Source organism: Gymnoscopelus microlampas, assembly GCF_963454915.1.
Source record: "Gymnoscopelus microlampas genome assembly, chromosome: 5".
NCBI classification, from domain to species: Eukaryota; Metazoa; Chordata; class Actinopteri; order Myctophiformes; family Myctophidae; genus Gymnoscopelus; species Gymnoscopelus microlampas.
The window spans coordinates 48616870-48640094 of record NC_139942.1 but is presented as its reverse complement, the minus strand read 5'-3'; the positions used below and the strand labels follow the sequence as shown (position 1 = coordinate 48640094).

At 43.7% G+C, this 23225-nt stretch overlaps 1 protein-coding gene across 3 annotated transcripts in view; it reads left to right on the top strand.

Annotated features, from left to right (window-relative positions):
- The window catches only part of LOC311046380 (myomegalin), an 84254-nt gene that overhangs the window by 55882 nt on the left and 5147 nt on the right, over positions 1–23225 (top strand). The window contains exons 27-45 of one of the 3 annotated variants that reach the window (XM_084058641.1): positions 1150–1358; positions 1954–2071; positions 3136–3253; positions 4147–4201; positions 6186–6421; positions 7217–7330; positions 8094–8255; positions 8784–9044; positions 10493–10624; positions 11346–11462; positions 12863–13052; positions 14293–14414; positions 16202–16444; positions 17823–17924; positions 18952–19169; positions 19533–19676; positions 21080–21218; positions 21453–21499; positions 21799–21859. In XM_084058641.1, the coding sequence (XP_083914767.1) occupies positions 1150–1358; positions 1954–2071; positions 3136–3253; positions 4147–4201; positions 6186–6421; positions 7217–7330; positions 8094–8255; positions 8784–9044; positions 10493–10624; positions 11346–11462; positions 12863–13052; positions 14293–14414; positions 16202–16444; positions 17823–17924; positions 18952–19169; positions 19533–19676; positions 21080–21218; positions 21453–21499; positions 21799–21859 (2788 nt within the window). The remainder of the gene's footprint in view (positions 1–1149; positions 1359–1953; positions 2072–3135; positions 3254–4146; positions 4202–6185; positions 6422–7216; positions 7331–8093; positions 8256–8783; positions 9045–10492; positions 10625–11345; positions 11463–12862; positions 13053–14292; positions 14415–16201; positions 16445–17822; positions 17925–18951; positions 19170–19532; positions 19677–21079; positions 21219–21452; positions 21500–21798; positions 21860–23225) is intronic. The other 2 variants (XM_084058642.1, XM_084058643.1) reach the window with 2 other exon arrangements.

The following is a 23225-nucleotide window of genomic DNA, read 5'->3' as shown; positions in this document are numbered from 1 at the left end:
GGATGGTACTGTAGCTTTCAAGTAGTTAAAGAGATAGTTCACCCCCAAAATGACTTTTTTCCTTTTGATTAGTCACCCCATGGAGACTTGGATTCATGGATATTCTTTTTTTTTGGTCACATTCCTAAGCCAATAATTTGATGACCGGCAGTGGTTCCGGTAGGAGACACAAAGAGTCTCCTTTGTGTCTCCTACCGGAACGGCTGCCTACCGGTCCGCTGGTCATCAAATAATTGGCTTAGGAATGTGACAAAAACAAAAACAATTTCTATGAATTCAAGTCTCCATAAGGTGACTAAGCGATATAATTTTTTTTGGGGGGGGGGGTGAACTATCCCTTTAAGCTATTGCTTTTTCATCATGTACCTGCGTAGCTCGACAAAACTCTTTGGAACATAAAATTGCACAATGAGTCCATCCATTTGTAGCTTTTACAATTATAGTCTATGTTTTATTCCATCACTCAATGTCATAACATGTCCTCAGCCACATTACCAACCACATTAGGTACAATGTAGCTACCTATTTTTTTGTATCTAGCTACTTATTTTGAAAGAGAGCTTTTAATGTAGCTCAGTTACTTAATTGTGAAAATTAACTCGTAGCTTAGCTAGCTACATTCTTAAATTAGCCTGCTCAACACTTATAGGCTATTGTTATTATATTATTTTCTGTAATATAGAGTACAGAAGTCCATCCCCTGGTTCGTAAAGTAATTTCTCAATGGAGAATAACATTGGGTCATCTTAGAATCGTCTCATATAAGAATTGTGGTCCAAAAATAAACAAACTGTCTCTCAAATTGTCAGGGAGGAGGTTCTGTATTGTTTATGATAGTCAGTCACTTATATTTGATACAGTCTGTTTCTGGCGAAAATGTAACTAATTCGGTGGAAGTAACATTATCGTTTTCTCACCGTCAGTTGATCCATAAGAGTCAAATCGCCGGGATCATTTGTTTATTTTTGGAACACAGTTCTTATTTGACGCGATATTAAAGACGTATATGGGAATTCATGGGGGTGGAAAACCGCGAACCATGTAGTATGCGTAAATTACGCCAGACTTCGGTGCTCTATCACTCAATGTATAGACATATTAGTTCATGAGCATAAAAAGTGACAGTGTCAGTATCGTTGTGTCTTCCAGGTGAACTGGGCCTTTGAGCCGGCGTCTCCGGCGCCCAGCGGCGTGGAGGAGGATGAGGGCTGGATGTCTGACAGCCTGGCCACCCGCACGGAGCCCAGATCTAACCGAGAGCTCCGGGAGCTGGTGTCACGCGTGACATCGCTGGAGGCCCAGCTGAAGCTACAGGGCAAAGGCCTGGCGGAGGAAGGGAAGTGTGCCACCTGGCCAGGGTGAGTGGAGTTACAAATTACAATTAAGCAGACAACTCTCTCTTACCCAGTGCGACTTACAAGCGTGAAATAAGAGTAAATGGCATGCAGCCATGTCAACAAAGAGCAGTGCAAATAGTCAGTAGAGTGGGAAAAGAACAATGTACTGTAGTTCAAAGAATCTACGATACTGGGTTTATAGGCAGTGAAATGATTATGTCAAGCTTCCCCAATCGTGTGGACAACAATGCAATAGTACAACAAAAGTCAACAGACATTTTTCGTCATTTTAGTTTTAGTCGACGAAATCAACACTGTTGTGCTGTGTGAAATGCGTCTTCGGGACCTGATATGTCCCCTTCTATAATAGGTGATGATAAAGGGGCGGCCATAGCTGAGTGGTTAGTGAGCCCGCCTAGGGAGCCAGAGGCCCTGGTTGCCCCAGGTTCGATTCCAGACCAGGCCAGCATATGTGTCGATGAAATGAAATTTGTCCCTGAGCAAGACTCTTAACCCCTAATTGCTCACAGGTTCTCATTGGAAACAAGACCGCAAGGACTTTCATGAACGACCTGTTAAAAGGAATTATCCTTATCTCCTCTTCCTCCCTTCACAGGAAGTACAACACGCTGATCCAGGCCCAGGCTCGAGAGCTGTCCCACCTGAGACAGAGGATGAGGGAGGGCAGGGGAGTGTGTCACATCCTCACACAGCACCTGGGTGACACCACCAAGGTACCGTGGCTCATTTATACAGTACTCTGTATGATGAACAGCTGATCTACAAGCTCACAATGCGTCGCATTGCCACACGATCGGCTGTTTTTGCCGCCTGACACCTTTGCATGATGAACTACATAATATATCTCACGGTTAACTTTTTGTCACTTTGGTCAATTCACAGCCTACATATTCGCACATCTTACTCAAAACTCATCGTTTACGCATTTGTATGCAGTGTTTACATTTCAATACATTCATATCTCATAGTATTTCAAATGAATAGTCTAAATCAGCGGTTCTCAAACTTCTACATTTCAAGGACCCCCAGTTAACTCTGACAGTATACAAATGGAACCAAACGGACTCTAACGGGTCCGTTTGGTTCCATTTGTATACTGTCACAGTTACAGACCTGTAGGCCTGACCTCGACTAAGTCGACTAGTCGACTGGTTAGTCGCGGGGGGTCCGAGTCAACTGCGTGTCTCTTAGTCGAATCTTTTTTTTTTTTAGGGCCAAAAATATTTTAAATTGTTTTTTGGCCAAGTCTACACCTGCACACGTAACTTCCACTTTATTCTTCTTATTCCTCGTCTTTGTATTGGTATTGTTTGTGTTAGAGCGCCTCAGTGCGGCTGCAGAGTTCATGTGCAACCTCTTCCAGAGAGAGATAGAGACACTAGAAACTCTGCTGGAGACACAAAACAAACTGTGTAGACTTGGCCCTTTGAAATAAAATTTATTTTGGCCCTAAAAACAAAACAAACAAAAAAAACGTTTTTTTTTTTTTTTTTTTTTTTTCATTAGTCGACTGCCAGTCGACTATTGGCAATTAGTCGCCAATTAGATTCGACTAAACAAATCCTTAGTCGGGGACAGGCCTACAGACCTGTAAGGGTCAATGTAAACCCCCCTAAAGGAACCCTGAGAGTCCCTGAAATCCACTTTTAGAACCACTGGTCTAAAAATGAGCTCATGCTGGGGAAAGAACGTGTAAAGAATAGGCTTGCAGTGTTGCAGGTGTTTTTGTGGTTGGCGTCTTTATAACCCACTCGACTCCTCCCTCCTCGTGCGACAGGCCTTTGAGGAGCTGCTGCGTGCCAACGACATCGACTACTACATGGGGCAGAGCTTCAGGGAGCAGCTGGCACAGAGCACGGCCCTGGCACAGAGAGTGGGCACCAAGATCAGCGGACGTAAGGAAACACTTTTACCCTCTTAAAATCTCAACTGCACAGAGGGCCAGCCTAAAGGGATAGTTCACCTTTTTTAGCATTTTTTTCCCGATCGATTAGTCACCCCATGGAGACTTGATTTTTTTTTGTTTTTGACACATTCCTAAGACAATAATTTGATGACCAGCGGACCGGTAGGCAGCGGTTCCGGTAGGAGAGACAAAGGAGACACTTTGTGTCACCTACCGGAAGCGCTGGCGGTCATCAAACTATTGGCTTAGGAATGTGTCAAAAACAAAAAAAAAATGACCAAAAAAAAGTTATTTTGGGGGTGAACTATCCCTTTAAAGCGCTGCCCACACCAAGAGCGATACATTTAATGATAAGATATGTAACCTGAAAAAACTATTCTAACTCAAGTGAATGGCAGAGTTCACACCATACAGCAACAGTGGTGAACGATATCGTTGGAATCTCTTTCAGTGTAATTTGATGAATGGTAGAAACACTGACTTCCAGTCAAATCCATCCCAATGTACAGGCCGTCATGTTCAACACATCGCTCACGTTCAACATGTTTACAGAAGGTTATTGGATGCTAAGGATAAGGATAAGGATAATTCCTTTTAACAGGTCGTTCATGAAAGTCCTTGCGGTCTTGTTTCCAATGAGAACCTGTGAGCAATTAGGGGTTAAGAGTCTTGCTCAGGGACAAATTTCATTTCATCGACACATATGCTGACCTGGCCTGGAATCGAACCTGGGGCAACCAGGGCCTCTGGCTCCCTAGGCGGGCTCACTAACCACTCAGCTATGGCCGCCCCTATCATGCTCACATCAGTATCGTTATAATTGTCTTCATTTTCTGCTCGTTGAACCTGACTATCTCTGCGTTTGTTCTCTGTCCTACGCAGGAGATCGTGCTGAGGTCCACGACGATAAGACAGGCCACGAGCTGCTCGCTCTACGGTGGGTTGACCTCCTGATGATGACTGTTTGTTGTGTGTGTCTGTCTGTACACAGGGATGTGTGGTTTGCTATCATTTGCTGTGTGTGTGTGTGTGTGTGTGTGTGTGTGTGTGTGTGTGTGTGTGTGTGTGTGTGTGTGTGTGTGTGTGTGTGTGTGTGTGTGTGTGTGTGTGTGTGTGTGTGTGTGTGTGTGTGTGTGTGTGTGTGTGTGTGTGTGTGTGTGTGTGTGTGCGTGCGTGCGTGTACGTACAAGTGGTCATATGACCTATAGTACAGTGACAGGATAAGGACTGTCCACTTGAGTATGTAAAAACAAGGCCTGTTCATTGACACACAGGCAGCAGAGTACAGAGCACTGTTAAGTTGTCTTAGTTGAGCAGAGGCCTCCTATGTGTCTTTAAGAGGCTCAGTGACTGAAGTCCTGCATTAACCCATTGAGACCTGAAGCCGATTCTACATGTCTCCTAAATCTCAACAGTTTTCTGAAAAACGTATGTTTCTATATCAGTGGTGCTCAATCTTTTTCATGTCAAGGACCCCCAAAATTATATGTATTTGGCCGCAGACCCCCATCAAAATATTTTGTTCCAGGGACCCCCAGAAGCAAAGATTTGAGTTAAAAATGTTCTCTTTAAAAATATATATGTTCAAAGATTTGCACACATTTTCACGAATTTTCAAAAATAGCAGATCTACAAGCTCATAGCGCGGCACTCGGTGCCGCGCTATGAGTTTGTATATCTGCTATTTTTGATTAGCCCGAAGTGTAAAATAATGCTTTTTAGCTCAAATCTAAAAATGACACAGTTCCAGGTTAATGGGTTAAGAGGCTCAGTGACTGAAGTCCTGCATTAAGACCCTCTGATGAATAGGAGTCTCCTGAATGTTTGACCGCTTTGATTCTTTGTTCTTTGTGTTGGGGAATATTAGGGGATATTCTATTATTGTAAAGATTTACAGGAGTCTCCGAAGAAAATGGATCCAGAAACCTGCACAGAATCTAGTCTAGCCTGTGTCTGTTTTCGCTCTACTTCAGCCAGACGTGACTCAAAAGCAGGTCAGGTCCCGGTGCATTTCAGGAGTTCACGCTTCATTTCTGGGCTTGACAGGAGGTCCGAGGGGCTTAGGACATAGCCCCGCTGTGGAAGGCCATGTTTTCTAAGAGCAGGTCGTGCAGTACCCCACAGCCCCTCTGTGGTCTTTCTCTATCACTAGGCAGACTGGTGTTTTTATAAACCTGTTGGAGAGAGAGACGGGGGGTTTCGTGTTTCGGCAGCTCAAAACGCAAAGAAGAAAGATTGTTAAGTCATTAGTCATAGATGAACTATTGAATTCTGGCTCAGAAGCTCTCACCTTTGAGAAAAGGGCCATTCACACAGGCATTAAAAAGGGGCATTAACCCTTTAAGTCCGGGAGAAGCAATTGTCATTTTTAGATTTGACCTATGAAGCATTATTTTACACTTTGGCTATTGAAAAATAGAAGATATACAAGCTCATAGCACGGCACCGAGTGACCGCGCCATGAGCTTGTATATCTGCTATTTTTGAGAAATCGTGAACATTTTTGCAAATCTTAGAATATTATATTTTTAAAGCAAACATTTGTAACTCAAATCTTTGCTTCTGGGGGGTCCCTGGAACAAAACATTTTGAGATGGTGGTCCGCGGCCAAATACATATACATTTTGGGATCCTTGACATGAAAAAGATTGAGAACCACTGACATAGTAACATACGTTTTTTTCAAAAAACTGTTAGGATTTAGAAGACATTTTGTCGAATCGGCCTCAGGTCTTAACGGGTTAACAAAGGGGGCAGCCAGCAATCTGGAAAAAGGGAGACATTCAGTATTTTCTGCAAGAAAAACAAGAGCTTAGAGCTAAACACAAATCCAATGTATGGGTCATAATTAATAATTTCCTACGTGTGTGTGTGTGTGTGTGTGTGTGTGTGTGCATGTGTGTGTGTGTGTGGGGATGCAGGCTGAGCAAGGAGCTCCAGCAGAAGGATAAGATCATCGAATCCCTCCACACCAAGCTGCAACAGCGTCCGGACACCCCCTCCAGTTGCCACGCCCTCTCCGAGACCACCGACCAATCGGACAGGACCTCCATGGTGTCCGACGAGTGCCGCAGCACCCACGAGGACCTGGACCTCTGCTCCGATCTGGACGCGGCCAGCGAGTACGCCGAGCCGGGCCACGGGTCAGAACAAGAAGGTATTGTGAAGAAGACGGCTTCGTTCATCTGTTCGCTTCCTCATGTAACAGGATTTCTGCAGATGCTTAAAATCTTAAATTCACGTATGTAAAGATAAGCTCACGTTGTGTTTGTGCATTTTTTGTTATTGATAAATTGGTCTGAACTACTTAAACGAGTAGTTCACCCAAAAAAAGGACTTATTTTCTTATCAATTACACACGCCATGAAGCATTGATTTCATGGAGATTTATTTGTTTTTGTCGCATTCCTAAGGCAATAATTTGATTACCGGCGGAAAGATGCTAATTTATCCGTTAGGAGACTCAAAGTAGACTGAGTCTCCTACCGGAGAGACCGCCGCTCATCAAATTATTGGCTTAGGAATGCGACAAAAACAAATAAATCTCCATGAAATAAATTCTTCATGGGGTGTGTAATTGATAGAAAATAAGTATTTTTTTGGGTGAACTACTCCTTTAAACCCTATATACTCACTTCGAATCCTTGAACGACAGCTATGTTATTTTTGTGAATTTATAATTGCGACACTAAATCCCTTCCCAGGAAATAGCCGATCTACACAAAAAAAAAATCAGCAAATGCAAATGCCCAGAATATGGGTGCTAGGGTTGCAGTGCTTACATTTAATTATCCTGAGCGGCATTAAAAAAGTCATCAAACACTCTTAAATCTATCTTGGGCTAAACCTGCAGAAACCCTGTGTAAGCTCCTCCTTGCTCCTCTCCTTGCGGAGGAGTGACCGTTTCCATTCTTTTCATCTTCCGTTTCCCCTCTTCATCCTCTCCTTCCAGTCTATCCCTCTATCCCTCCTCCTCCTCCACCTCTCCGTGGGCTCAAGTCCTCCACCAGCTGTCCCAATATGCTCTCCTCCAATCCTGTGGGTTTGACCAATCAGACTCTCAGAGGTAACGGGACGCACGGATGTCTACGGTTTAGGGTTGCCACTTGTGTGGAGATCTTCCCGCCAATAATAATAATTAATAAACGCATGACCACACCGATACAACCAGTAACAATGGGTGTGCATGCACACAGCCTGCTTCGTGCAGTCTGCTTTAAATAACCTCATTACTGTTGTGAACCAGTAGGTGTAGGAGCTACTCAACACGCCTGCCACTGAGTTATACACGTTGACAGACAGGACAGTGAGCCATGATACAACCATGATGTCAAAAACAGGAAATAAGCAGCAAGGTTGAGAACACATTGTCTACAGATTGTTGTGAAGTAAATACGAGTTCAAATAAGCTGTTGTCAAGCATGTCACAGACTCTTGAGATCAATAACCCCCTGAATCAGAGCCTAAGATACATAGCATTGAACACTTCAAGGGTATAAGATCCACAGAATCATACATTTAGCATAGAGAAGACCTAGATGCCACAAGGAGGATCACTGGCAGGCTACAGATGTGGGTGATGTGACCAAAATGCTGTGCATGCAGTATGAAGAGTGAACAGTGTTCTGCTTAAAAAGACCACCTAATGAACCATTAGGATTGAGGGTGTGTTAGCTTGTTTAGCGAATGAGAATGTAGGAGAAACCGCTTGACCTCCGTGCCTGTCTGAACTATCGCGATGCACGATCACAGTTCATCGGTTCAAATTCCTTTCCATGACACGTTCCTCATCCTTTTCCATCCTCTCACCCTCCTCCTCCTCCATGCAGCCCGCCTCTCTGGTCCCGTCTCCTGCTCCCTTCCCGGCCCGTTGGGGCCTGACCCCTGGGCCCCGCATGTCACCTGGGAGCCCCCGCCCAGGGCCCTGTCTGTAGCGGCTATCGGCCAGGAGTTGGATTCGCTGCATAGACAGATGAATCAGCAGCATAGGGGTGAGGGGCCCAGGGACAACTTGTACACACAACGTACTTATGGGTTAATTTCTTACGCTCCCAGAGTCATTTACTGTAGTGTGTACATGCATCAAGCCACGGTTATTACAGTTGACTAAAACTTACAATAATGCAAACTAGAAAAACATTATCAGAAGTTAGTTTTTGTGTTTTTATTTCATAAGCCCAGTATTTTGGTTGATTATTTATGAAATATATCTTCAAATACTTTTAACTGTGAATTGTGTTTTTATTACACAATACTTCTTCTGACCTTTTTATATCTCGCCCCTAACAAATACCCCATGTAAACAAATATCACTAAAACTATGAAAAAACTAGAACCAAGCTTCAAAAACTAAAAACTAAAACTAACAAAAAACACTAGACTGAAATTAAAACAAATGAAAAAAGGACGTGACTCATGAGCTTGACAGTGGAATAGGGGTGTATTATAGATTGTAAACGTTTCCACCAGCGTGTTCTGTCATATCTCTATAACTAACATCTGTTTGTTTGTGGTTTCAGGCTTCGTGGCGTCCCGCAAGGCTATGTCTGCCATCTCGCTCGGCGGCCACCACCAGCACGACCTCTCCCCCTACGGCCAGCTATCCCATCATGCCTTCCAGCCGTACCAGCTGGGCGTCGTGCCCGAATGCGGGCTGTCTCTGAAGTCCGACTCGGGTCTGGTGACAGGCGGCGGTGCACACTGGGACATGGAGAACGGGGCTCAGCCGGTCCGTGGGTACATGGGATCGACGGGGCAAATATCAGTAAACAGCCATGGAGGTATGTCTGTCTCTGTGCTCTGCAATACCACTGCCATCTTAAGCCTGATTTATACTCCGTCGTATGACGGTATCACATGCCGAAGATAGCGAGCTCACAAAGCGATGCGTTGTGAGTGTGTAGATCGGCTATTTTCTGTATAATGTACAGTAAGCATCAGGCTTTGTGGACCTTTGCCAATGTTAAAAATAAAATATTCTTAAACGGAACACATTTGGTGCCTCTGGCCTTAAACACATCTTGGCAAAGTAACGTCATTCACCAATGCAAGGCTCAGTTTCAATCTGTTCCAGCTTACTAATAATTGCATTCATATAGCATCTACGTAGATATTATTTAGAATAGTTTCCCTTACTAGACCATACCCGGTGAAGGGCGCAGGCGAAAGTATTTGCAAAGTTGGGGTTAATGCACGTCCTGTCGCGCGGTTTCTCCCCCGCGCGCGCCCCGTCGTGGCGCCCCCCTATTTTTAAGTATTTTTACTCTTCTCAACTTTTAGGTATTTTTAGTGTTTTTATCAATCTTTAAGTATTTGTACTCTCTCTCTCCATCTCCCTATTTTCACAACGCATCGCGAGGCGTTGTGAGCTTGTAGATGAGCTATTTTCAAAACCTTAAACATCCGTGCGGTTTAGAATCTACCATTAGTTTTGGGATACGATGTATACAAAAGGGTAAACAGCGGAGCCTTGGCGGACGTTCGCCCGATCCTGGAGAACGACATAGAACCGTTCTTTATGGAGCTAATGTGCATCGTGTGTGGGGGAAAAAAATCTGGAGTGTTTACTTAGTTTCCACAGTAGAGAGTGGGCGGGGTCTATGGTGTAGCGTCGGCGTCGGTGTTGCCATGTCCGCCGATTGTAAGCGCTTTAGGGCCAATGTTGGTGTTATAGGGTTCGTTTGGTTTGGCCTCGTTTTCATAGACCTCGCTGCTTGTTTCTCTCGCGAAACCTGGCACACAACGACGCATGCGCAGTTTGATCAAGAGTCCACCCTACCACCAACCACCACCACCAACCACCACCACCACCGTGAGCTTACTAGAATTATAATAGGATACGTTTTGCTTAGTGGCATAAGGGCATGGAGAGAGATAGAATTGCAATGTTATGTTCTGTAATATCCAGATTTTAAAACTGAGGTAAGGAGAATGGAGGGAGAAAACGTGGAGATGAAAATAAAACATCCAAACACCATACATACACGAATACCATTTTCAAACTTGTCCCATTATGAACTAGCCTGACATTTTTTTCCCCGTTTTACTTTATGAAGAATGCCTTGGACTCATTGTTGTTTGTGCTTGGATGTTGTTTCCCCCCTTTTGAGCCAGAGAGCACCAAGTATTGAACGCCATAGCCGTCCTTTTCTCAGTTTCTTTGGAGTAATAAAACATGTTGATAAAATGCGTGGTCATAAGCTGAACAGGCGGTCACATGTCTCTCCAGGCATAGATCTGATAGAGGAACACCTCAGGGAGGTGAGGTGTCTGCGTCAGCGCCTGGAGGAGTCCATCAGGACCAATGAGAGACTGCGACAGCAACTGGAGGAGAGACTGGCCGTCACCGGGCGGGATGGAGGTAGGTCACACACTTATACTGTGGTTACTTATTTCCCAGAGTCACGTCTAACTCCGAGGGTGTACAAATGTAAACACATGGACCCGTAATTGTCTTATGTACAGTTAGAATCCTCAGTGTTCGTTTATCCATTTGCTGATTGATTGATTGATTGATTGAATACTTTATTAACAGTTTGCAAAAAGAAAGCACAGAAAGTACAGTTCAATACAAAAGGATGCTAAAAGGATTGAACCCAAGAAAGCACTATGGCTTGTTTCCATTGGGCCCTGTGTATGCTACCTTATTTCCCTGAGTCACATCTAACTAAGAGTATACAAATGTAACCAAATGTACCCATAAGATTCTTATGCACAGTAACATCCTCAGTGTTAGTTATCAATGTATTACCTTATTTCATATCTAAGAGAGTTACAAATGGAGAAATTAACACTGATGGTTTTACTGTGTGCTAGCTTGTGTACTGGCACGAGCGCGCGCACACACACACACACACACACACACACACACACACCACACACACACACACACACACACACACACACACACACACACACACACACACACACACACACACACACACACACACACACACACACACACACACACACACACACACACACACACACTTTCCTTTTCTTTTCTCATACAGAGCTGTAATATCAAACACAGATACAGTTTATTTCCACTGAATACTGTTTGAATTGTTTCTCTATCTCAGGAGCGCCCACTAACATCTACATCCAGGGCCTGGACACGGTCACTCAGCTGTCCAATGAGATCAGGGTCCTGAAAGAGGAGAACTTGGCTCTACAGTCCCGCCTGCAGGCCAACTCAGGTACTGCGTTAACAGCCATTTGGACTGAAATGAACCTGTCCTTGACTTACAGTACAATGTGAGATCACTCAGTCAGTCAGTCAGTCAGTCAGTCAGTCAGTCAGTCAGTCACAGCCAAGCCTCATGCACTGTCAAACAACATTCATGATGTAAAAAAAAAGGAAAGAATTAACCCATTAAGACTACATGTCTCCTAAATCTCAACAGTATTCTGAAAAGCGTATGTTTCTATATCAGTGGTGCTCAATCTTTTTCATGTCAAGGACCCCCAAAATGATATGTATTTGGCCGCAGACCCCCATCAAAATATGTTGTTCCAGGGACCCCCAGAAGCAAAGATTTGAGTTAAAAATGTTCGCTTCAAAAATATATATATATTCAAAGATTTGCACACATTTTCACGATTTTTCAAAAATAGCAGATCTACAAGCTCATAGCGCGGCACTCGGTGCCGCGCTATGAGCTTGTATATCTGCTATTTTTGAATAGCCCCAAAGTGTAAAATAATGCTTTTTAGCTCAAATCTAAAAATGACACAGTTCCAGGTCTTAATGGGTTAAAGTAACCCATTTTCAACTTTAGCTTTATGATTGGTCCTCCCTGATGCTCATCATAAGATGGCACCATTTCCAGCCACTCGCGCGGCAGGTTTCTGAACTGTCCACGGCCCTCCTCTGAGACACAGAAATGGTACCATCATATAATGGGCATTAGTGAGGTTGAAAATGGGCGAAATGCTCCTTTAAAAAAACGATCTTACTCAGAACTATCACAGAGAAGTGTAACCATCCCCCGCTCTCCTCCTCATGGTGACCTCCTCTCCTCGTGGTGACCTCCTCTCCTCATGGTGACCTCCTCTCCTCATGGTGACCTCCTCTCCTCATGGTGACCTCCTCTCCTCATGGTGACCTCCTCTCCTCATGGTGACCTCCTCTCCTCATGGTGACCTCCTCTCCTCGTGGTGACCTCCTCTCCTCGTGGTGACCTCCTCTCCTCATGGTGACCTCCTCTCCTCATGGTGACCTCCTCTCCTCATGGTGACCTCCTCTCCTCATGGTGACCTCCTCTCCTCATGGTGACCTCCTCTCCTCGTGGTGACCTCCTCTCCTCGTGGTGACCTCCTCTCCTCATGGTGACCTCCTCTCCTCATGGTGACCTCCTCTCCTCATGGTGACCTCCTCTCCTCATGGTGACCTCCTCTCCTCATGGTGACCTCCTCTCCTCATGGTGACCTCCTCTCCTCATGGTGACCTCCTCTCCTCATGGTGACCTCCTCTCCTCATGGTGACCTCCTCTCCTCATGGTGACCTCCTCTCCTCGTGGTGACCTCCTCTCCTCGTGGTGACCTCCTCTCCTCATGGTGACCTCCTCTCCTCATGGTGACCTCCTCCTCTCCTCAGACACGTGCGAGGAGGTGGCGCAGCTGAGGGAGGCGGTGCTGGCGGGGCGCGCCCGTCTGAAGCAGGCGGAGCTGGAGGCGGAGCAATGGAAGGAGGAGCTGAGACGACTGCAGACGCACAGCCAGGAGCAAGGAGGCCAGATCCACACCCTGAGACAGGAGCGACAGGCCGGCCAGGAGAAGGGCAACAGGTGTGTGTGTGTGTGTGCGTGTGTGTGTGTGTGTGTGCGTGTGTATGTGCGTGTGCGTGTGCGTGTGTGTGTGTGTGTGTGTGTGTGTGCGTGTGTGTGTGTGTGTGTGTGTGCGTGCGCGTGCGTGTGTGTGCGTGTGTGTGTGTGTGTGTGTGTGTGTGTGTGTGTGTGCGCGTGCGTGTGTGCGTGTGCGTGCGTGCACATGCGCCAATTCTAGTACACAGTAAAATCCAAGGGATGCAAATCATTAGTCGATAGTTGATCCATCTCATCAATCGATCATCGATTCATTGATAAGGGTGATTTTCCTCAGAAACTACTTACAAACTACATAGTAGCACCTGAGACAGACAATGCTGAAACATTTTTTTCCTGAAAATACCGGTGCTTAACCCATTGAGACCTGAAGCCGATTCTACATGTCTCCTAAATCTCAACATTTTTTTTGAAAAACCTATGTTTCTATATCAGTGGTGCGCCATATTTTTCATGTCAAGGACCCCCAAAATTATATGTTATTGGCCGCAGACCCCATCAAAATATTTTGTTCCAGGGACCCCCCAGAAGCAAAGATTTGAGTTAAAAATGTTCGCTTTAAAAATATATATATTCAAAGATTTGCACACATTTTCACGAATTCTCAAAAATAGCAGATCTACAAGCTCATATGAGCTTGTATATCTGCTATTTTTGAATAGCCCAAAGTGTAAAATAATGCTTTTTAGCTCAAGTCTAAAAATGACACAGTTCCAGGTCTTAATGGGTTAAATTAACTAAATAACACAGTTGCCCTAGTAAACTAATGCTACCTCAATCATTGTCAACTTCAAGACATTAACCTACGGCATATTCCATGACATCACAGTGGAGAGCAGTAGAGGTTGAACCATTTGTGGGTAATAATAACATTTTGAGCTGCTTAGATAATATGTAGTCTTTGTTTGCGATAATAATGAATGCCGGGAAATCAGAACCGTGGCATGTTTAATTAATTGTTTAATTGATTCATTGAATTAAGTAAATTCTTAGCAATCAGTCGATAGTCGATTAATTGTCAACATCCCTATCTCCGAGTTGTCTCGTGACTCTGAGAAATAAGGAACAAAAGGATCAATAAACACTGAGGATTTTACTGTGTATGTAAGTAAAACATGCAGTTTGTTGTCTTGCTCAACCTTTTATTTAGTGGAGGCTTTGCAGTGTTTGGTTGTTTCAGTGTTTTGTCCTCATGCGTCCCCAGGCTCCAACACGAGGCGTCTCTTCTCCAGCAGCAGCTGTGTGAGAGCAGGGATCTGATCCACTCCCTGCAGAGTGAGCTGCACGTCTACGACCGCGTGTGTGCCGGAACCAAGGCCGACAAAGGTCAGTCTCCTACCCCGCCTAACACTCATCTACTGTAGTAGTTAATGAAATCACATCTGTAACAGGCAGTGGCGCAACGAGCCGACAGTGGGCCCCGATGTGGGGTGGTCACCGCGGGCTCTCAAAAACACTACTAGAGGTTTGCATAGATTCACTTGGTTCGTGTCTGCATTCAGCCCATTTTCAGCACTCTCTGCTGGACACATTTGCATTTAAGTGAGATACATGTGCCACTTCAAAACTTCACACGTTACTGTTCTTTCCCTGAAAGTGCCCTGAAAATGCATTTTTTCCTCCCTGCTCTGCCCTTAAAAATGCACTGTTTTGCCCCTGAAAAGAAGTTGTCACTACACACCCCCGTTTTCCCCTTCAACAGACATCCATATACATGAGAACAAAAGAATGTGTGTTGAAGAAGGTGTCAGACTCATTATGAGGCGAAAGGTGATTTGAAGAGGTCCTTGACCAGTTGCTCAAATTAATTAGCATCATAAAAGCAGTGATCATCAAAATAATTCAGCATTTTAAATGCCCTTCTTTGTCCCTCTTATTGCCCTGGGAATCCCCTGAAAATGTACTGTCTTGCCGATGGCAGGACATTTGAAGTTTTGAAGTGGCACATCTGTACGTACAGTAGATACAGACAGACAGACAGACAGACAGATACATTACAATGACTGTGCATGTGCTTTGCACGGTGTGTAAACTATTCAATGACACCAGAGTTTATATGGTTTATATAGGTTAGAGTTAGATTATGGAAAGATGTCTATAAGTGTTTGGTATACAGATGTTTCTTAGTCATTTTACATTTGTATCTATTGGTCACATTTTGGGCCAATAAGGAGTCAATCGATCAATCAATCAATCAAGCACAGATGTACGATCTCAACTCCTATTCGAGCACTGTATTCAACAAATGGAAGCATTGCAAACTGTGTCATGAAGTTGCATCCTGCCTCAGCGCTACTGCACGCGCGCGCGCACACACACACACACACACACACACACACACACACACACACTACAGAGCTCGAGAGTGATCGGCGGCAGTCAGGGACGTCACAGGCTCTCAGAAGGTGGGGGGGGGGGTGGACTTTCGGTGGACTATACCCCTTACTTTACACTTTGGCTATTCAAAAATAGCAGATATACAAGCTCATAGCGCGGCACCGAGTGCCGCGTTATGAGCTTGTAGATCTGCTATTTTTGAAAAAGCGTGAAAAACATTTGTAACTGTCAAATGTAAACACATTTTGTATTTTCAAAATGTTGCGTTTTTTGGCCGGATTTTGTTAGATTTTTTCGTGTTTTGGTTACTTTATTTGGGTTTTAGGGTTAGGGTTAGGTTATTTAATTATTATTTTTGCCTGAATTTACCGATTTATGAGGGGGTTCCAGGGGGTCCCCAGCTAAATGGAGGATAGTTAGGAACCAAATGGACCCTTGTGGGTCTGTAACTCTGAGAGTGTACAAATGGAACCAAATGGACCCGTTAAATTAACATTGATTTTACAATATAAATTGGGGTCCCAGGGATAGAAATGCCATTAAATGGGTGTCGCCTAATGCATGTAAACTGGGGGTCCTCTTGAAATTAAAATGGTTGAGAATCACTGGTAGCTGGCAGTGAAAAATCTTCTCTTATGGGGGTCCCTGGCATATATTTTTGAAATGGGGGTCCGCGGGCTAATAAGTGTCAATTTGAGGGTCCTTGAGATGAAAAAGTTTGAGAACCACTGCTATAGGCGTCAGTGTGTGACGTCAGAATGGTTTTCTCGTGTCAGGCTACCTGTGTGAGCTGCCGTTGCTGCCGGTGGAGCTAGGGGAGCTGCTGGGCGAGGTGAGGAGTCTGCGGGCGCAGCTCCAGAGCAGCGTGCAGGAGAACAGCGCCCTGAAACAACTGGAGCTCCACAAACAGCTGGAGCAGAAGCTGGGCGGCGGGGCCGGCTCGCCCCGGACGCCCTCGCTCTCCGCGCTGACAGCCAGTCCTCAGAGAGACCACTTCTACAGGCGCCAGCTGCTCCACGGTGAGAGACCTGTCTGTCCTCCCTACAGACACCGGCGTCCCCGTTATTTTTGGAATACTATTCTAGGGACGTACAGAGCACAGACAGTACGCATAGAGCAGGACAGTGGGACCAGTGTACGCGTTTCTGTCATTTTAGATTTATTTGGCTATTCAAAAAATAGCAGATATACAAGCTCATAGCGCGGCACCGAGTGCCGCGCTATGAGCTTGTATATCTGCTATTTTTTGAAAAATCGTGAAAATGTGTGTCAAATCTTTGAATATATATATAACTCAAATCTTTGCTTTTGGGGGGGTCCCTGGAACAAAAATGTGTCGCAAATGTTGTATAAATTGTATAAATATATATAGATTTGCACACATTTTCACCGTTTTCTAAAAATAGCAGATCTACAAGCTCAAAGATCTAGAGCTTGAAGATCTGCTATTTTTGAATAGCCAAATAAATCTAAAAATGACACAGATACTTTCCTGGTCTAACTATATATTTTTAAGCCATTTAAGCTATAACTAGGCTAAGTTTCAACTTAGTGTGAGGTGGTGCAACTGGGCCCTGCTGTGCTAGTTATGTTGAATGAACTTACTCTGCTTAGCAGAGTTAATACATAGCGGCTATACGGATTGGTATAGTAGAGGAAAATAATAGCAGTAGTACAATGATTTAATCATAAACATAAGTCTCAGATTGTAGCTTTAAAGAGCAAAATAGAGATTTAAAAAAAATCACACCCAGTGTGAAGTGGGCGGTGTGGTCACAGTGGTCATCACAGTGGGTGATTCACTTAAAAAAAAACATAAATGTGTTTTTTTTAAGTGCACAGTCCTATTTATAGGACTGCACATGTGTCATGTGTTTCACTAGCCAATCACGGTCCTGAATAGAGACAACCAGTGTACAATGGTGGCCAATCACGGTGCAGGGTTAGGGAGGTACAATGGTGGCCAATCACAGCGCAGGGTTGGGGGGGGTGCAATGGGTGGGGGTCCAAACCTCACATATAGGGGCGGTTGCACCGCCCAAAAATAAAAATAAATCACACATACTACCTGTATATACCACAAATTCTGCACACTATCCACATACAACATGCAGATATTTGTGTACTTGGTACAGCGGTTTGCACAGTGTGAGCTACTACTAACCTGTGCTACTATTTAGTGCTTGGTGTTGTTGTGCTGCTGTGTGACCTATAGCCTGGTGTGTGTGTGTGTGTGTGTGTGTGTGTGTGTGTGTGTGTGTGTGTGTGTGTGTGTGTGTGTGTGTGTGTGTGTGTGTGTGTGTGTGTGTGTGTGTGTGTGTGTGTGTGTGTGTGTGTGTGTGTGTGTGTGTGTGTGTGTGTGTGTGTGTGTGTGTGTGTGTGTGTGTGGCTCCACAGACCCGGCTCCATCGCCACCGGTCAGGGACATTGGTCTGTTTAACTGTGGATCACCGTACGCTCCCTATTCAGACCTGGACGACAGCCACTGCACTGCCAATGGTGTGACATTAACCTAACCTACCGCATCACTGCATGAGCCTTAACTGTTGAACCCTTAACTCGTGCTGTACAACACTGTTTCCCAAACAGTGGGTCGGGACCATATTATGTGGGTCGCGGACACATTTGTATGGGTCGCGAGTAAATAACCCCTTTATTTTTTTTGTTTCCTACATTTTGTTTTTAATTATGTATTATTTTGTCAAAAGATTATCAAAATAATTCACAAAAAAATCTAAATTTTTCTGAAGTTAAAAACAAATTCAAACGTTTTTCTTTTCTCAAAAGAATTCTGCAAAAACTAAATAATTATAAATCCATTAATTACAGGGGAAAAAATACTTTTAAGTAGTGAAAATAGCAGAACTACAAGCTCACAGTAGTTCGTCTATTTTCACTAGTTTGGGTCCCAGGGACAAATTTCTCTTTTGGGTCTCGAGCTAAAAGGTTTGTGAACCACTGCTGTACAACACAGTGCTGCTAATGAAGTGTGGTTTACCATTTGCTCATTGTTCGTCAATAGCAAAGATAGCAGACCATACAAGCTCACAACGCACAACGCCAATGTGAGCTAGTAGGTCTGCTCTTTTCAAAGAATGTTTGCCTGTTTTCGACAAATGTTCACCAATGTTTTGCTGAAACTTTGCCTATTATGACTAGGGATTCTGGGTTCATGTGGTAAAGGAGTGCCACAGGCCTATATCCTACTACATAATGATCATTGGGTATTGCTGTTATATGTCACTGTTCTTCTTCTTCCAAAAACATTACATTTAATTGTTGAAAAGCTTATCTCTATGGAATCACATCATGTGGTCTAGACTAGAGGACTAATGTCACTAAACAGAACAAGTACCAAAATCGTGGCACTGCTAGCTTTTGGGTCTAAACCCTGATTTTTACCCCATAGTTACGTTGGTGTCGCTTATTGAAAAGATGTGATCTTGTTGGCAAGTGCCACTGTCGTGCCATAAATTAAGCTTAAGACTCAAATAAAGTCCTGCCTCTCTCCACCCCCCCACATCAGACTCTCTGGACCCCCATTCTGAACTGGAGGGGGAGGCCCCTGACGGATCCTTCGCCAACCGCAATGGCCGCCACACCATCGGCCACGTGGATGACTTCAGCGCCCTGCAGCAGCAGGTCCTGGAGGGGCGGAGTCTTGTCCAGCGAATGGAGACGACGCTGCAGGGCTGCCTCAGCCAATCACTGTTGGAGGCCAACCAGGAGCAGATCAGTGACCTGGTGAGAGGGGCCAATGAGCTTCAAAACAACCGGAACCACTCTCTCTACCTGCCGTCCATGTTTTTGAAACATTTTGAGAAACTTTTCACTATCATTATGATAGACAACAATGTTCAGATGTTTTCTCTTTCTTTTCTTACAAAAAAAAAAGATGGGCTATTTTCATGCCACACAGTATAATAAAATAGTAATAATAATTACTAAAAATATGTATTTGAAAATATATTTTTATTCCCGGAAATGAATTAGAAACCTTAGTTTTTACCCATTATATTTGGCCCTTTTGGTATTTTTGTGAAAAGTGAAATGTGTTGTTTGCTCTAATAAAGTACTATTATGTAACAGTGCTCTCTGTGTGTACAGGTCCTGGACTATGGCTGTGTGAAGACTCTTCTGTCCAACACCAAGACTCTGAGGCAGATCTTAGAGGAGGCTGTGTCCCTGTTGAAGATGTTCTGGAGGGCTGCTCTGCCCAGCAGTGACCGGCCCACCCACAACCTGGTGAAGGTAGGGGTATACACAATGACAGCCACGGTCCATCTTTCAGGTCAGGGGCGTCACGGCCATTCACTGTGCGTACGACGGGACACCCTCAATCTCACATATCCGTGATTTCATACCCCCCACTTTTTGAAAAAAAAAATATATATATATTTTTTGATAATAAATCGGTAAAATCAGGCAAAAATAAGAATTAAATAACCTAAATAAAGTAACCAAAACACGAAAAAAAAACTAACAAAATCCACCCAAATAACTCAAAATCTTGAAAATACGGAATTTGTTTACATTTGACAGTTACAAATGTTGTTCAGGCTTTTTCAAAAGTAGCAGATCTACAAGCTCATAGCGTGGCACTCGGTGCCTCGCTATGAGCTTGTATATCTGCTATTTTTGAATAGCCAAAGTGTAAAGTAAGGGGTATAGTCCACCGAAAGTCCACCCCCCCCCACCTTCTGAGAGCCCGCGACGTCCCTGTTTCAGGTTCATCGCTAGAAAATAATTCTCACTTAGACCGAATGTGACACACAGGAGAACAAAGGGAACGTTGTGTTAGCATACAAATGAACACTTAAAAAATATACATTGGCCATTCGAAAATAGCCGATCTACAAGCTCACAATGTGTCGCGATGTGACGCGTTGTGGGCTTGTATAGATCTGCTATTTTCCAAAGAAAATCTTGAAAAAAAAAGTGAAACAATTTGAAAAAATGAAACACAAAACTGGTATGGGGGTCCCTGGCACAACATGTGTTTAGATGGAGGGTTCGGTGGACAAATAAATATGAATTTAACACACAACTACCAATATTTACAAGCTACTTTACAGAAAAACAAGCCCAAAGTCGCTTATATTGTAATAAGCGGACATGGCAACACTGCTTGTATTTGTATGTTTCAGGTATAATGAATCACATAGGTAACATACAACAAGTAATACAATGCATTACTTCAATCAATAATAATTCAAACTTTATTTATACAGCACATTTTGGGTTTTAGGTGCAAATCAATGTGCTTTGCAAAAAATAATTAGTAAAAAGAAAGGAAAATTTAAAAGAGAGAAAAACTAAAACACGTTAAGAACTATAGTTAAAAGATAGGTTGTGTGTATTGAGAATTCTTTGTCCATGGATTCATAAACCCAGAGACACTCCCGAGAAGCTGTACCAAAGGCTTTAGCCTTTTTGTTTTAGCCTTTGTACTCTTTATATTGTTATAGTTGCTATGGACGTTACTCAGGAAATAATGAACACATTGATGATTGTGTGTGTGTGTGTGTGTGTGTGTGTGTGTGTGTGTGTGTGTGTGTGTGTGTGTGTGTGTGTGTGTGTGTGTGTGTGTGTGTGTGTGTGTGTGTGTGTGTGTGTGTGTGTGTGTGTGTGTGTGTGTGCGCGTGTGCGTGTAGGAGCACAGCATGCAGGAGGAGATCTTGTCCCTCAGGCTGCGTATGTCAGAGCAGGAGGAGGTTCTGCATGGAACCATCCAGCGCCTGAGGAGCACCAGCCGCACCAAGGAGAGCATGGAGCACTTCATAGTCAGCCAGTGTAAGTGTTCTCTATGTGTGCGTGTGTGCGTGTGCGTGTGCGCGTGTGTGTGTGTGCGTGTGTGAGAGAAATAACACTTTAATACTGCAAATACTATTTTTCTTGAACACACAGACAGCTCCATATTTGAAATGTATAATATATATAATAACCTCCATAGGTTTTTATCACATGAACACAAGACATGCTCTTGAAGTTATCTTCCAGTGTGTTCACACTTATCTTTCTCTGCAGTGTCAAGGACTCGTGACGTGCTGAAGAAAGCCAGGACAAACTTGGAAGTAGGACACTGTTTAAAATATTCCTTTTTATCTGTTTGTAAACACAGTAAAAATCCTCAGTGTATTCATTTGTAATCCTCCAAATGTAATGTGTAGACTCTCAGATTTAAATGAACACTGGGGATTTTACTGTTTAATGTGTGTGTTGTGTTTGTAATAGATGACGTGTTGTTTCCCAATCATTGTCCATGGTATTATAAGGGCGTAAGCGGCCCCTCGCTTCTCTCTCACGTGTTTTCCTCATCCTGCATTTGTCTTTCGTCTTTTCTCCCTCTTTTCCTTTCTCTGAGTACCTCCAGAAGAACGAGCAGAGACTTTCCTCTTTAAGCTCCTCCCCTTCCTGTGCTTATGCTGATAAAGGTTTGACATGGCGCGCTTTTGGAAGAATTGTAGAAGTTGTCCCAGATCGATCCGTTTTACAGTTTCTGCACAGAAGTAACCCTAACCTTAACCCTATGTGTTGAGAGGATGACCTTAACACTAACCCAGTCAGGGGCAACTTCTACTGCTATGTGGATGTGCCTGCCTCTTGTCATGTTGTGACATCACTGCTTTAACATTCTGTCAGAACATTCACAAACATTGTTGTATTGATGTGTTCGCTTACCTTTGAAGATCGGGCTTTTATATTTTTTATTTATCATTTTAAAACCCACAGACAGACTTAACCACTTTCAACCTGGCATGTCATTCTAGGTTAAATAAATTAAATACAAATTGTGCCCCTAACGCATTGTGATGCAATTTGAGCTTGTAGATCGGCTATTTTAGCTACTTTTTCGTGACACTGTCATACAAAGAAAGTATAAAATGCGTATTAATTTAAAAAAAAAAATAATAATAATAATAATATTAAATGTATGATGTATGAGACAAGGTTCGACAGTGACAATATAATAGTGTACATTCCACACACTATTATAATATGTGCAATGTCTGAACGATGGGATTTAGGTTCAAAATGTGCAACGTTTCCCTTCAAGTATGCAGTGGAGCGAGAGAGCTGGGTGCAGACATGCGACAGAGAGACTTACCCTCACCCCATAGGTTGTTGCTTTAAATAAGAATGTGCTCATAGTCACCCTGAAGGGTTTCAAAAAAAGAATTCCACGAAATAACTCGGGACCCCTTGACGCCAAGGCCCAGCCTACTGAGCCACCATAGGGTTCCCAGCTGTCTCCTGCTAAATGCTGGGGCGTAAAATATGAGACTATTTACAGTTTAGACTAGAGTGAGCTACTGTAGTGTAGAGAGAAGACCCCCCCTTGGTGAGGACTGAAATGTCAAAGTATTCCATAGTTGACATTCTTTGGGCATGCTGTCATGGTTATCACTGGAAAGAGGGCAGTGTTTCCAGCGAGAGAAAGAAGCAACCAGGTCTATGAAAACAAGCCCAAAAGAAGCGACTAGGCTACATGAGCACTTTAGACCTTCGTGTATATACATTGGCTATTTTAAAATAGCAGATCTACAAGCTCACGTGAGCTTATAGACCTGTTATTTTCAAAAGAATCTTGAAAGACAATGTGTTACTTTTTAAAAACATTTTAACAACACAAATCTTGTATGGGGGACCCTGACCCAAAATATTTTCAGATGGGGGTCCACGGAGAAATATATATTAATTTGATCAATTTGAATTCATTTGAAGCCCATATAAGCAACTACACTATGGAAAGAAGGCCAAAAAATGCAACGTGCAACTATCAACACTGAAAGAGAGTCG